General features: G+C 33.8%; 1 protein-coding gene across 2 annotated transcripts in view; it reads right to left on the reverse strand.

Annotated features, from left to right (window-relative positions):
* Positions 1–75: 75 nt before the first annotated feature.
* SLC25A36 (solute carrier family 25 member 36) overlaps positions 76–15195 on the reverse strand; it is a 41863-nt gene continuing 26743 nt past the window's right edge. For both annotated transcript variants that reach the window (XM_046001610.1, XM_046001609.1), the window contains 3 exons: positions 9560–9626; positions 6274–6563; positions 76–3576 (listed from right to left, as the gene is read on the reverse strand). In XM_046001610.1, coding sequence (XP_045857566.1) covers positions 3383–3576; positions 6274–6563; positions 9560–9626 — 551 coding nt within the window. In that variant the 3' untranslated portion in view covers positions 76–3382. The remainder of the gene's footprint in view (positions 3577–6273; positions 6564–9559; positions 9627–15195) is intronic.

The raw sequence follows: 15195 nt of genomic DNA on the forward strand, positions 1-15195 counted from the left end.
AATTGAAATTCCTTCTAATTTGTATCATTCAGAAATACCTTTATTCTTAGGAATGTTTAAGTCATGATCAGTAGACAGAAAGGCTCATCTGTTTTATTTATCAGCCCAAAAGGGGTCCCTACGGTACTAATAGTCTGGGCAGAAGAGCATGTAAACAATGAAAGACAGGCATGAACAATGTTGGAAGAGTAAAGGATAGATTGATTTCTAGCACTTAAATCCTTTAAGTTCAGATCAGTATTTTTAGTGACTTAAATCTAAAAATGCCAATATGTTTATACTCCAGTAAAAGAATAAATACTCGTTATTTTTAACACCCTCGTCCTAATACAGTCATGCTATTCCACAATGGGCATTAGGTTTTAGGAGACAAAGTCTGGATCAAATAATCTAACAATATTCTATCCTGGTTTCAAAATTACAAATAAATTACTAGTGACCCCCATCTAGTAATGCTGGTTCCACAAAATTACATACATAATGAAAATTAAGACAAAGCTTTGGTGATAGGTTTTTTTTTTTTTTTTTCCCCTTTCCCCCTCCTGGATTCAAAAGCACTGTATTCCACCCCTCAGTCACAGGGCTGGTAATTCTCATATCTGGACTCTGAAATTTAGTAAACTGTCTATGAGCCACCAGTACCAAAGTTCTATCTAATGCTCTATGAGCATACTCTTTCAGTATCTACTGCTTTAACTTGAGTAAGTTCAATTCAATTTCCTGATAAAATTCTGTAATGAAAGTACAGACAAATCTGAAGAGTGCTGCCAATCTCTATACTAGAAATAAAGTCATCTGATAGAAAATAGATAACAAAACACAGCTTTAAAAAAAATTCAATGCTTTAAATACGTGTTTTTCTTTTTAAACATTTGCATCAATTAAAAAAATCTCCAAAGAAATGTTTCAGAGACAAACTTTATATACAACTTTTATATATAGCTTTCTTTTTTAAATTATCTGTCACATAAAGTAAACTATGGCAGATTGTGCTTTGGGGAAAAAAAAAAAAACTAAAATAAGCTTCGCTGCTTCTTTCCAGTTGTTGCACAAAGAAACAAAATCTAAGACTCTAAGATCTTTTCTTCCAGTACACAGAGAATACTCACTTTTAAAATGTGAATACAATACACTAAGGTCAACGTAAGTTTTACTTGCTAAATACAAACAAGAAAAGAATACATGTTCATCCTTGAAGGACACTTACTATGAATATGCTACCACTAAATAAGATGTTCCATAACTGCTGGTTTTTGTATCATTCTTAATTGTTTGTGGTGTACTGAGATCATTACCATTAGGGAGAATCTGTGTCTTACATTCAACACAACTAATGTTTACAAATCTTTGCAAGGCAAATGGCACTGTATTAGGCAGTGTAAGTGGCACCTGAAAAGGCAAACACTATAGATGAGACTTTCTCTACAGATTTAAGTTAGAAATCCCTAGGTTTTTTTTTTTTTTTTTTTGGCTTGTTTCTCACATAAACGTCAAAGCTAAAATTCACCATGAAAGGTACGAATAATCCCAAAGGTAATGAAACTGAATTTGCCTTTGGTCTCCAAAGAGATTGGAATATTTTTTAATTCCAATCAAAGCACCTCAAAAACATCCAGTTATGTTGATTATAAGGAGTTAAGAAGGTGAAGGAATTTAAGAGGGCACTGTGTTTCACTGGTGATAGCAGAGAAAGCTTGCAATAACATGCTACAATTTTCTGTGTTAGGGACATTAGAGTGTACATAGAATACATAAAACATTTATATTATTAAAGATCTCCAAACACCGTATCTAAAACCCAGAAAAATGTTTTGAACATGGTTTCTGCCTAATACATGACCAATGTTTAAAAAAAAAAAAAAATCTTAACATGGAATACTCTACTCTCACCCTTCTCCAAAAAAAGGCCACAAAGTGCATTCACAATGTCATTCTTAAAATAAAGCCATTGCACAAAATGTACAGTTCATCTATACTGAAATGAGTACCACACTGGAGTTTAATTGTAAATGTTTTATACACCAGTATAGCAACATCCATAAGCAAAAGTCTCTTAATAGATTTACAGCAAACATCTTCAGAAGGGCCATACATATATACATTTAGGTACTAAAAGGTACAGCTGAACTCAACTGCAAAATGTAAAAGCTATATCCTGTTAGGAAACTTAATCTGAATTAACTTGAGTCTTTCTATGATTTACCATTCAAGAAATCAGGATAACATAAATTTCTTGTCAAAAGCAGTTTGTTCATTCACAAAACTCTGGTCAATTAGAATCACTACCTGCTCAATCAGACAGCAGAGGGTCCCTCTTCTATGATACTGCCCCAGATATTTATAATGTCACCTTAAAAAAAGAAACCTAATAGGGGAAATCTGAAAATTACCATTTTCTCTACAAAATAAATGCAATCTGTATTGATCTTCTGGAAATAATTCAATGGTTCAAATTCCTAATGTGAACACAAACAGAGAAAGATTCAGAAGTGGTGAATTTTTTCTACGTTAAGAAAATATCTAGGTATGATAGATAATAATTCAAGTTCGTAACTACTAAGTCACTGACAAGACAACCGCATTCATTCATGTATTGTAAAGGTAGAGAAGACATGAGGATGTGCTCAAGTTACTCAAATGGCCAAGAATCAACATTTCACTGGTTTCTTCTGTCCCAAACTATTACACTGGGCTTGATACATTAATGAACAATTTAAGTGTCCACATCATGCTCAACATCAAGCACCTGTTAGCAGTGGAAACCAAAACATTTTAAAGCTAAAAATATGCAAGATCTTTTGACATTATTTCATTAGTGGTCAAAACTAGTGACTATTAATGCCAAATTAATTTTAAAATATTCCAGGTCCTCTCAAGGAAATGGAAAAGTAATACTAAGAATCTCACTTATTCTTATTATTTTACAATTTTTTTTTACATGAATTACACAGAAGCCAGAGGTAAGACATTTATGACTGTCAATACTATCTTTGGATAGTTGTAATATTTATACAATTAGGGATGGCTTTGTTTAGAAGACTGGAAAAGTGCTCATGGAATACACACTGTACTCTGCCATAAATCAACAAAATGCAACTGTGTCCTGTGGACATGGTAGAGAAAATGGCAATTTGGAGAAAGGAGTGCTTCTAAAGGCTTTTTTCTTAGAGGCAGCCTAGGTTTGTTTTTTTTTTCTTCATATTACTGAAAAAGACCAAGTAATGTGATTATGATTACTTTAATTCCTACAACCAAACTTCCACTTAGGCATAGTTACATGTTCCCAAACGTTTTACTTCTGTCCACCATGCTGGTTTCGATACTGCATGGTCCACTGGAATCTTTTGGTCTTCCCTCTTCATAGTACAGCAGCTTAAAGTTGCTATCCATTGAGAAGGTAGACCACCAATTCATAGGTGGCCATCATAATGGCTGTGTTTGGAATCTGTCTCACCAGATGAGTTGTTAGACCACGGTAAAGAGACCCATAACCTTCTTCTTGAACAACCAAAGATAGTGTCTGCAAAAAAGATCTATATTTTGTTCCCTCTTCACGTAGTCTTGTTCTTACAACTTCTGTTTAGGGAGGAAAAAAAAATTATTTTAAAACATTTGTGGTATCTTTTTTTTTAAAAAAGATTATTTATTTGACAGATGATCTCAAGTGGGCAGAGAGGCAGGCAGAGGGGGTGGGGGAAGCAGGCTCCCTACTGAGCAGAGAGCCCAATGTGGGGCTCGATCCCAGGACCCTGGGATCATGACCTGAGCCGAAGGCAGAGGCTTAACCCACTGAGCCACCTAGGTGCCCCCATTTGTGTTATCTTTATACCCTCCTAATGCTGAGCACATCCCATTTACTAGTCTTTAAGTGTAAGCTCAGAATAAATATGGGAGTGATTTTTAATGTGTAACTTATTGAAACTGGTCATATTACAGTAATACCCAACTTCTAAGACAGCTGGTTAAAATCACTAATAATAAATACTAATTAAAAATTTAATAGGTTCCTGAATGGTTAAAGAACAAAGGTGTCAGTTGTATATTAGATATAGCTAAAAGGGACAATACATGTATAAGGAAAAGGTGAAGAAACAGAAAAGGGAATGCAGGTGGTATGAAAAATGAATAAAAATAATATCACAAAGATAGTGTGAGAAATAAACACAAAAACTCTTAGGTGAACCCCACAACGAGAAAACAGAATTAATAATCTATTTACAATGGTCCACATGAAACAAACATGAAATTTCATGTGCATGAGCCTAAAATTGCTCAAAACACCAGCTGTTAGCTAAAAGGCCCCATCTGGGAAGCAACTATGCAAAATTCATCAAATTTTAGAGCTCTAAAAGATATAAAAGATTATGGTTAGTCCATATTTCTTAGCTTTGAAAGGTGACGAAATTGGACTGCTGAGAGGTTTTACTCATTTGGGGGTAGAGGCTGGGACAAGATTTCAGAGCTCTTGAAGAGTCTGTTTTTCCAATACACTATTCCTGTTGGGCCTGAGGGAAATGGCCTAGAACTATTTTCACTGCAAATGTTACTATTTGAAATTTCTTGTATCTTACCTTAAAAACTCATGCCATTTATATATTCCACTCAAAATATTGTTTATTAATTACCCCTTCATGTAAGGACCTCATCTCACTTGAGGGGACAGGATGCTTACAACTTTCCACAACTCTCTTACCCTTAGCAGGCCACGATTCTAGGTATCCTATAGTAGCCAGAACCTAAACAATGCTGCTGATAACTGTCCTCTTTTGACTTCTCCTAAAGAGAGAAGTTAGGAACTTCCCCCAAGAAGTTCACAGTCCAACTTGGTTAGAGTTAGTTTTACTCATAAAATTACATTTTAGAGCAAATACTCATTTCCTCCTAGCCCCGTTTCATTTGTCTTGATACAGCTTTAATCACAGAGCCTTAGACTTACAAGGATGAATGTGAATGTTAATCAGTGTAACAAAAGTGAAGCATTTAGATTAAAAGCCCAAAGTAGGGGCGCCTGGATGGATCAGTCAGTGTAGCATCCAATTCTTGATCTCAAGTCCCATGCTGGGTGTAGAGATTACTTGAAAGAAAAAAAAAAAAAAATCCTAGAACTCCTGAGGTTTAGTCAGTCAGTTAAAAGTCTGCCTTCAGGGCGCCTGGGTGGCTCAGTGGGTTAAGCCGCTGCCTTCGGCTCAGGTCATGATCTCGGGGTCCTGGGATCAAGTCCCACATAGGGCTCTCCGCTCAGCAGGGAGCCTGCTTCCCTCTCTTTCTCTCTCTGCCTGCCTCTCTATCTACTTGTGATCTGTCTCTGTCAAATAAATGTTTAAAAAAAAAAAAAGAGTTGTTTAAATTAAAAAAAAAAAAAAAAAAAAAAAAGTCTGCCTTCAGCTGAGGTTGTGAACCCAGGGTCCTGGGATTGAGTCCTGCACCAGGGCTCCCTGCTCAATGGGAAGCCTGCTTCTCTGTCTGCCTACTGCTCCCCTTGCTTGTTCTCTGACAAATAAAATCTTAAAAATCTTAAAATCTTAAAAAAGGCAAAACAAACCACAAATACAACAAAATCAAAGTCTATATTTAAAACAAGTTACAAAAAAATCTCAGCATCCTGCAAATTTTTAAGTGATTTTATTATCTATCAATGAAAGAGGCTAACAGTGTAAGACTTAATGGCAGAAATAAATCATTCATACATACTTATTTGCCAACATGAAATAATGTAACATAGGCTGGCCTTTTGGATTATAGATTCCCATTTCAAATTTGGGATTCTCCACTGAGTAAGCTATGTGACCTGAGTAAGCTCTGTGACCTTCAGCAACTTAATCTTAACATTTCTTGTTTCCCATTTGAAAATGAAGACAAATTCTGGTTATATTCTAGCATATTTAGACTTAAATGGAGAAAGAGAGTATTTTGCAGGAATTTTTTGTAGATTAGCAATAATGTATATAAAGTATCTAGTATGCCATCTATAGCCATACCTTTTTTTTTTTTAACTTGTTCAAACAACACCTGGCTGGAATTTGACTTACTCAGGGCTAAAATGTGACAGTCCAGAGTGCATGCTAAATCTCCATCATGCTACTGTAATATATACTGACCTATTAAAAAAGTTACTTACACAGATTTAATCCCATTAGGAACTCCTAAGAACTGTATTTTGTTTTACTGATTTCAATAAAATTATAAATGTTCTAATAAATGGGTCATTGGCTGACGTGGGAAAATACTTGTAAATTAATAGAATTTTACTAATAGAAACTCCACTCCTCTTACCATGTGGATATGCTATAGTTGTGGCACAAGTTTTTGAGGTGGCAGCAGCCAGCATCATTCCCACAAAATCAGACGCTTCTTTCACAGACTCTTCATCATTTTCCATTGTAGAAGCAATCTTATATTCCAGTAGTTTTTGCTTAATACTTTCATAAATAACAAAATGGATAACCGTCTCTGATATGCCAGCATATGAAGCAGACATGCCCCTATAAAATCCTCTAAGTCCATCTGTCTGATACACTTTACGAATACATTCAAAAGCACCCATTCGCTTTTCTCCACGGTTCCTGAAAAGCAAAAAGGAAAAATCTTATTTACAAAGTAGTGTAGGTTTTTAAATAAAGTCAATAAAATGCAGTAGAAATATGCCACTCCAAGTAGAGGATGATCCTCTAACTCATGGAGAAGTGAAACCAGAATTTTAAGACATTCATTTTAGACTTTATTCTTCTATCCCAAGTTTGTCCATTAGATGGGTACCATGTAAGAAGTTTATTTTACTAATGCAAAATACACTACATTAAATCTTCAGTTTCATGTGCTCATTAAGTTTGTACTGTAGGGATAAAAAATAAAATAGTCCAAATACATTGTGACTGCAGCTCAAGATAAAAACAAACTCTCACATTACATTATATCATTAAATCCAGTTCTAAGCTGAGAAGATTTCTTCTGCCTTAGTAACATGAAAGAGTGATTGAGACACCAATGATGATAGTACATCACAAAGCAAGGAATGTAATTAATGCAATACTTGTGCATCTGCAGAATTCTTCCAAACCCACTCAGTTCTTCCCCAAAAATGACTGTGAATTTAAGTCAAATTTCCCAAGATCCTTCGAAGGCAACAGTCCTATCTTTCATGTCGGTATCATGGTGAACAGTGAATGCGGACCCCTACAGTTATAAAATTATTTATTGAGCATTGTGCCCAGTAAAACTTGCTTAGTGCTATTTACAGGCAGTGTACCTCTTTTTTTTTTTTTTTTTAAAGATTTTATTTATTTATTTGACACAGAGAGAGAGAGAGATCACAAGTAGGCAGAGAGGCAGGTTCCTGCTGAGCAGAGAGCCCAATGTGGGGCTCGATCCCAGGACCCTGGTATCATGACCTGAGCCGAAGGCAGAGGCTTAACCCACTGAGCCACCCAGGCGCCCCCCTACTCTTTTTTTTTAAAGATTTTATTTATTTATTTGTCAGAGAGAGTAAGCATAGGCAGACAGAGTGGCAGGCAGAGGCAGAGGGAGAAGCAGGCTCCCTGCTGAGCAAGGAGCCTGATGTGGGACTCAATCCCAGGATGCTGGGATCATGACCTGAGCCAAAGGCAGCCGCTTAACCAACGGAGCCACCTAGGCATCCCCAGTGTACCTACTCTTATACAAGTATATAATTTTGAGTTTGTAAAAATATTACCTTACACTATGATTCTTCCAACAGAACCTTATCTATGAGTTTAAATGCTACCTACAGGGAAAGAAATAGAAAATTTACCTATTTATAAATTATATACAACCTATTTCAGACATAACAAAAACACAATTAAGACACCTACCTGATAACCTACAAATTCCTCCAGTTTTATGACCAATTATTGTCTTGAACTGTAACTGTCCTCAACTAATGACACTGACTGAAAACTTTCTTCTTTGAATGATCCATGAAACCAATTCTAATCAGTTTCTACCAGAGACTTCCTCACAAGAAGCTAAAATCCTACAAGACCCAAAGAGTAATATGCAAACACATCAGCCCTATTCTTGATTTCATGGTTATACATTAGTGCCTTAAACTAACGTTTAACTATTATCTCAACCCCATCCCATTCCCCATCACCCCCCAAGCCTAAGAACTTGTGTTTGCTTGTGTTACAACTGTAACTGAAAAAATAATAGAGATACTTTTCTCAAGACCCCCCACAGATCCACCCTACAACACCGAAGCATACCCCTGGTAGTATAATATGGACTGGAATCTTCACATTTCTCTAACTTTTGGGTTGTTTTAACTACTACCTTTGAGATCTTTGGCTTTAGGAAGTAAACGTTGAGTTTTGCTTCACGACACTTAAGATTTCATTTTAATTATTCTGGATGAACAAGAATTAGAGATGTTTCCAGTCTCCAAATAGCATATAGTTCAACATGACAGAATGTGGCAAACAGATATTTAAACAGGCATCATTATTATTATTATTTAAAGATATCATCCATTTATTTGACAGAGATCACAAGCAGACAGAGAGGCAGAGAGAGAGGAGGAAGCAGGCTCCCCGCCAAGCAGAGAGCCTGACACAGGGCTCGATCCCAGGACCCTGAGATCATGACCCGAGCCAAAGACAGAGGCTTCAACGCACTGAGCCACCCAGGCACCCCAACAGGCATCATTATTAATGATTTCTTAGGTAAGTTTTATTTAGTCTACTAGATACATAGACTACTTCCCAAGCCCTAAAATAAAACAGTGAAAATTTGTTACAAGTCTAGTCCATACCAAAAGGCTAAAGGTTTCCAAAGTATTATTATTATTATAATACAGCAATAGGATCATCTCTCTAAAAAAAGTTATTTCCTCTTCCCCATTCTCCAGACTAACAGGAATAGAGATGGCTAGACTCTAAGCTGTACGGCTTGTGGCCTTTGCTCAGTTCCCAAACACGCCAGGCTTTAACCTTAAGACCTATAAGGTTTGCAACGACCACTGCTTCTGCTTAAAATGGGCTCAAAAACAAAATTCCTTAACTATTCCATTTAAAGTTGGTCTCCACTGTTTCTTGGTGTATCTCTAGAACCAAGCAGTGTATCTGCTCAACAGATATTCATCAAATCAATGAACTCTGCTACCACAGAATGGTTATTGATAACAGATGAAGTCTATGAATATAAGAGAGCTAAATCCCATGCCACACCTCTCTGTATGTAAGATTTACCAAATTTGAGCAATGATCCTGCAAGATTTAATCTGGACAGTTGATTGTGTGTTGTTTAACTGTTGGGAGACCAATTAAAATCATTCACATAGTGAAATTATCACTGCTTGGGCTAGGCTAATATATATTCTTTTTATTTAAAAACACAACACATATATTTTTTCTTCCCTAGAAAGTCTCATATTGCCAAATACTGTTATCACTTGCTTTTGACGGTAAACCCGAAAAAACAAAATCAGCATCAAAAGAGGGGAAGGACATGGCTAGGTACATAGCATGGAAATCTCACAGATATAAATTCACAGGAAAAAACTAGTTGAAATCAACTTTAATTTTATTTTAATGAATTAACATACCTTGCATCAAGCTGTAACCGAGTCTTTATAAGCCAAATGGGGTTGGTCGCTGTGATTGCAGTAAAACCTAAACAAACATGTTTAAAATGAACTCTGGTAAAAATGAAGAATACATTATTAACTTTAAGGTTTTAAAAATCACATAAATCTATATTAAAGAAAATGTTTAAACTATTAATTGATGTATTCTTACACTTTTATTTTATAAACATACAACCATGAACATTTGTAGTTTATTTCCAATCTACATTCTCAAATTTAGACCATAACTAAAAAATTCTTTTAAGAGCAAAACCTGATTATATATAAATTCCTCTCCCAAGTGTAGAAGGGCGCCCTCTACACTCTAAGCTAAATTTAGAAACCCATTTCTACAGACAAATATATAGATATTTGGTGTGTTCTAGGGCTTTTTAGCATGCAAACTCTACACAGCTACTTAAGGTCCAAATCCCTATGTTCCAAGTGGTTTCTACCTAAAGGTCAGCATTTATTTTTGATCTTAGGTTGGCTATATAACAGCAAGGACTGTTGTTTGCCTTTATGAATGCTTTATATGAGGATATTCTTACTAATACTGTTAAAATAATAGTATCACAGAAGTAAGCTTTCTGTTAGGGTTAATAGGACAGATCTATTTCTCATCCATTTAACCACATAAAAAACTGAAAAGTTCAAGAAGTTACACACTGGAACTTTCCTCTCACTTTAATAGACACTGAAGAGGGAAACTAGAGGAGAATGTAGTTCTGGTTTACTTTAAAACTTAAGTACTGTGTACTATCAGTGCAGAAGGGTGGTCTCCTAAGATGGCTCATTCCAGTTGGTAAATTAAGATCTCTGGAACAGTTGTTTCTAGACTAGTGTGTATCTTTTACTTTCTATCTTCCTACTGTTATGGAAAATAGCACATGAAATGCAATCTTGGTAACGGGAATTTATGAAAATTGCTTCATCTATACAAAACGGGGTTTTAATGTATTGCTTGTGAACATTTAAGATCACTACACAAACTTCACAGAACTACTTACATCAAACTGTATTTACTCAATTGGCCTTTAAGTTCAATGAAAACTTACATGCAGAAATGTCTAAGGATCTTAACTATTTTAACACTTTCTATCAAATAATAGGCAGGTGAAACATATTGTTTTTAGAAAGGTGGAATATAACCAGCACATTGAATATGAGTAAAGTTATTTCAGGAAGAGAAATGATGTGGTGCACTTAAAAATAATTTTTTTGAAGTTAACATATAGTGTAGAACCAATCATAAAACTTTTCTTGGCTTTCAAAGTCACTACAGGTATACCTAAAATGCAAAATCATTTTACTAAACTGTTCACAAAGCAGAATTTGGTCTCACAGGTTCTTTGCCCCTCTTTAATGTCAGATAATTAGCTAACTCAAATTTTACTTCCTTAAGCCACTGTTTTAACACCACAGAAATAGCCAGATGTCTCACAAAGGGATGCTTAAATTGTATCTATTTATGAAACGATAAATGGAATAAAAATTTGGTTTGATAACTCCTTTCACTATTTTCTAATAGTTCTATAGTCTCCGTTTCAAGTGTTTTTAATACTACATACATATGTATAAAACTAGTAATGGACCAACAATTTTGTATGTGCCAGTATTAAAATAATAAAAATTTAAAGTGTTGGACATTTTATCCAAAATGTTATTTAAAATGTTGAACATTTTAAAATAAGTTTCTTTTCATATATAAAAATCTTGGTAAAAGGAAAGGAGAAGAAAAATATGAAATTATTAGATCCATTTAAATATTTTACTTGGAAAAGATTTTTCTTGCATGTCCTGGCTTAAATGAGAATAAAGCTAAAGAATTTTTTTTCTTTCCTTGACCTTCATTTTCTTAACGGAAAAACTCAAACTAAATACACTCAAATTATATTTTAAAGAAAATGTGCACCAGACATTAGTATTCTGGCTATACCCCTAACTCGATGACTGTTTTCAGACTTAAATATCTGTATTAGTTAAATATCCATAAAGCAGTATTAGGGGGTCTATTAGTGAAAGGCTGCAAAGCAGCACAAGGCAAAAAAATATTCCACATTATTCACAATAGTTTTTATTAATTAGCCTGTGGAAATTAAGAAAACAAAACTTTCATTAAATTTTGAAAGCCTGAAACTGGGAATCCTTACACCAAACTTTAAAAGCAAAACAAAACAAAACAAACCCAAAAAGCCCTGTCTAGGTAAAAATCTCAATCTACTATACTTGATTTGAAAAGATGAACATTAAAGTTTTTCTTTTTAAATATAAGTTCTATTTCTAAAAATATAAACTTAGTTAATACCCAAGCTTAATACTCTTCCAAGTCACAAAATTCCTCAATTAAAGTCTGAAAAACTCCATATATGTACACTTTAAAATACTGCAATAATATTTATAAATATTACTAGAAATGAATTTTTCAAATATCCATGAATAAAAATTTTCATTATCCTCTGTACATATGAATGAACAATGACAGGACGCAAACAACAGGTATTTCTCACTTAACTAAAATTCCTTTCCAAATACAAATTAATCTATGGGACAGTAAACATTAAAATTCAACCAAGTGTTGCCATCTTATCCCTCTATAACTGTTACTACCAGTAACTTGTGCTTACTACAGTTGTTCTGGCTCAACTCTCCCAATAATAAGCGAGCTTTTAATAAAGACACTAGGCTAAATGCCAGCAAACCACTACATTAGAGAGAATCTAGGGATAACCTACATTTTAGTGATTGTTCTTTACCACAGTTAAAAACTCTGGTCCTAGAATTTTATGCTATTACATTCTCTTAACCACAGACACTCTACCTAGTAAACTAACTGGACATTATTAAGCTAATTAATCCTATAAAAATAACAGTCTGTTAATTCAAGAAATGAAACAAGTGGAAAGAAGCAAAAATTTATCACTAACTTTAAATTATATATGGCAAGGCAATCTGAAGTTGGCCAACAGCCAAAGCTAAAAAGATCTTCCTACTTCTAAGACAAAATATACAAAGATACTTGTAATAGTTTCCCTGAAGTTTAGAAATTTACTATTACTTTTTATTTCTGCATTTAAAGTTTGTGGTATTTTGATAATAATGCTATTTCATATTAATATTCTGAGCACTCTTAAACATTAAAGCTGAATTAGAGGCATATGAAGGAGCTATTTGTAGGTTAAGTTAATTAACACTGCTCTAGTCAGTAAAAGCAAAGTGGCAGTGTACTGGCCATATTGTTAGTAGTGCGGTTAGCGTTTTATTAGAAAATTTTTTTTAAAACTTTCAAAATGCAACTTTTAAAGTTTTGCTTCATCTAAGACTCCATCCGATAATGTACACCAGATTAAAAGAAATCCTGCTTATAGGAAACTTGCTGAAAATGTCTATTTCATTAAGTGAGTGATACCTGTATTGTTGCATTTTCAGTACTTTTTACTTCATCAAGTTCTGTAAGCAGAACAAAGCCCACCTAACCTTCTAAGAGAAATACATTAATACTACAAAACAAAAACAAAACAAAACAAAAACCCAATTAAAACTAAAACAGCTTAGATCCCATATATTCTTACCCTGTATTTATTGGAAAGTAATGGTAGGTATTAAGATCAATGTTTTTGCAAGAAAGTAGAAAGCTAAATATAAACAGACAACAGAGTGGAAAACACTGTATTAGACTTTTTAAAATATGTTATGCTAAGCAAAAAGAACTACTATCTTCCCTAAAAGTTGTAGGATGGTATGATACCATTTACAACTATGTATATCTTAAATATTGTCATCAAATTTTTTCGAGGTCAAGGCTATTATGGCCAAGCTGAAGACCCCAGGCTTTTATTACACAATGACTGAAAAGTTACCCCATTCTTCCTTCTAGAAGGAATATTCTAAAGGGATCAGAATTAAAAAATTTTATGAAATACTCAGAACACACACATATATTCAGGAAATAAAAGTTCATTTCCCGCCTTCTAATAATTCCACAGCTATTATAAATTCCCAGGGTGTGTTTCTTATAACTAGAGGCTGCAAGAGACGCTCAGATCAGTACTCACGAGGTTTAAGTTAGTCCATATTTCTACAGGAAGTGACCTGCGGATGGGGAGCATGAGATGACACGATCTCACTCTTTTCTCGGGAGAAATGTACAGTAAATGCCTAAAATAGACACAGGCTTTTCTGTATCATAACAACAAGCAGTGACCTCATCAGAAACATGTGTACAAAATGAATCCCATTGGAAGGATTTCAGAAATATTTACTGTGAGATCTAACTTTTTTGAAAATTTTAAGTTAAAAAGCAAAAAGGAAGATCAGAATGGGCCATAATTAAAAAAAAAAAATGCATCGAGTACTGAAAATTCTGCCATCTGCAGCAGTTTCAGAGTCCAAATACTTACCTAAAACACGAAGTTTGCCCTAACGAAAAAATGCTAACCTTGTCAATGGGGAGTCTAAGAAAATATTTAGAAGGGATCATCATATCTCATTTTCCTAATCATTATCTATCATGATCAGAGGTGAAATCACAATTTTCTATACTTTAACAGCTTCTTAGCAAATCTTTTTTTCCTTAAATCTTAAAAAAAAACCCCAAAAAACCAGAATATTCTGAGTAACATTTTGTAATTATCTGTAATTTTTAAAAATTAAAATAAAGTATATTTTGCTACAATTGTACCTTTCACACCTTTTGCACTATGACCAATAATATTGCACATCCATTTTATGGAATATTTTGGATTATTTTGTATTTTATTTCTTGTGTTCTACAAAATAAAAAACAGGAAGAATGTTTATATACAAACACACAAAACATCTGTCCACCCACCCATTTGGGTGAATAAACTGCCATGGAAAATAAAATATCAAAAAATATATTTTATATAGGCAAGAAAAAATTTCTCTTTAATGAGTAAAAACTTAACCTTTAAAGTTTAATGTTTATAATAAACCTAAACTCAAACAGAAAAATGTATTTTGAAAAATAACAGTGAATGCTATAAGCAAGTAAAACCCACTAGGTATTTAGTAAAAGTTAAATGATTATATTATTGATATTTTAAAAATTAAGCAATAACTGTTTGAATATATAATCCAGTAAAAATCAAAATTCTTTTCATTTAAATCTGTGTTGCATATAAAAGTCTATATGTTTTTTCCAGATAAAAATTTCTGAAAACTGGGAATTACTATAAAGAAAGCATACTATTTTTTGTATGTACATTTGTGTCTAGTAATAGAGTAGGATATACAAATTCATTTAAACAAAAACATACAAATAATCTCGACAAAACAAATACTCTCAGTCTAACAAAGGTTACATGTAGGGAAGAAAAAAAAGCAGGTAAAACAGAGTGAACATTACTTAATTAATTAAATAGCCTTCTAACTGGAAATAATTTTTCAATTATACCTCTAAATTTAGGTTTATAATTTTTAAAGTATTCTCTTGAAACACTACAACAAACCAAAGTAAGATCCACTTTAAATAAACTGTTTATTTTTATTAACAAAGGTTTATTACCTAAACACTTGGGTTCATATGGATAAAAGCAAAATCAATGGGCTACCTGGAAAAAAAATTATGTACAAGGTCTGTTACTAAAATCCTT

This window comes from Meles meles, chromosome 4 (assembly GCF_922984935.1).
Source record: "Meles meles chromosome 4, mMelMel3.1 paternal haplotype, whole genome shotgun sequence".
Lineage (NCBI taxonomy): Eukaryota > Metazoa > Chordata > Mammalia > Carnivora > Mustelidae > Meles > Meles meles.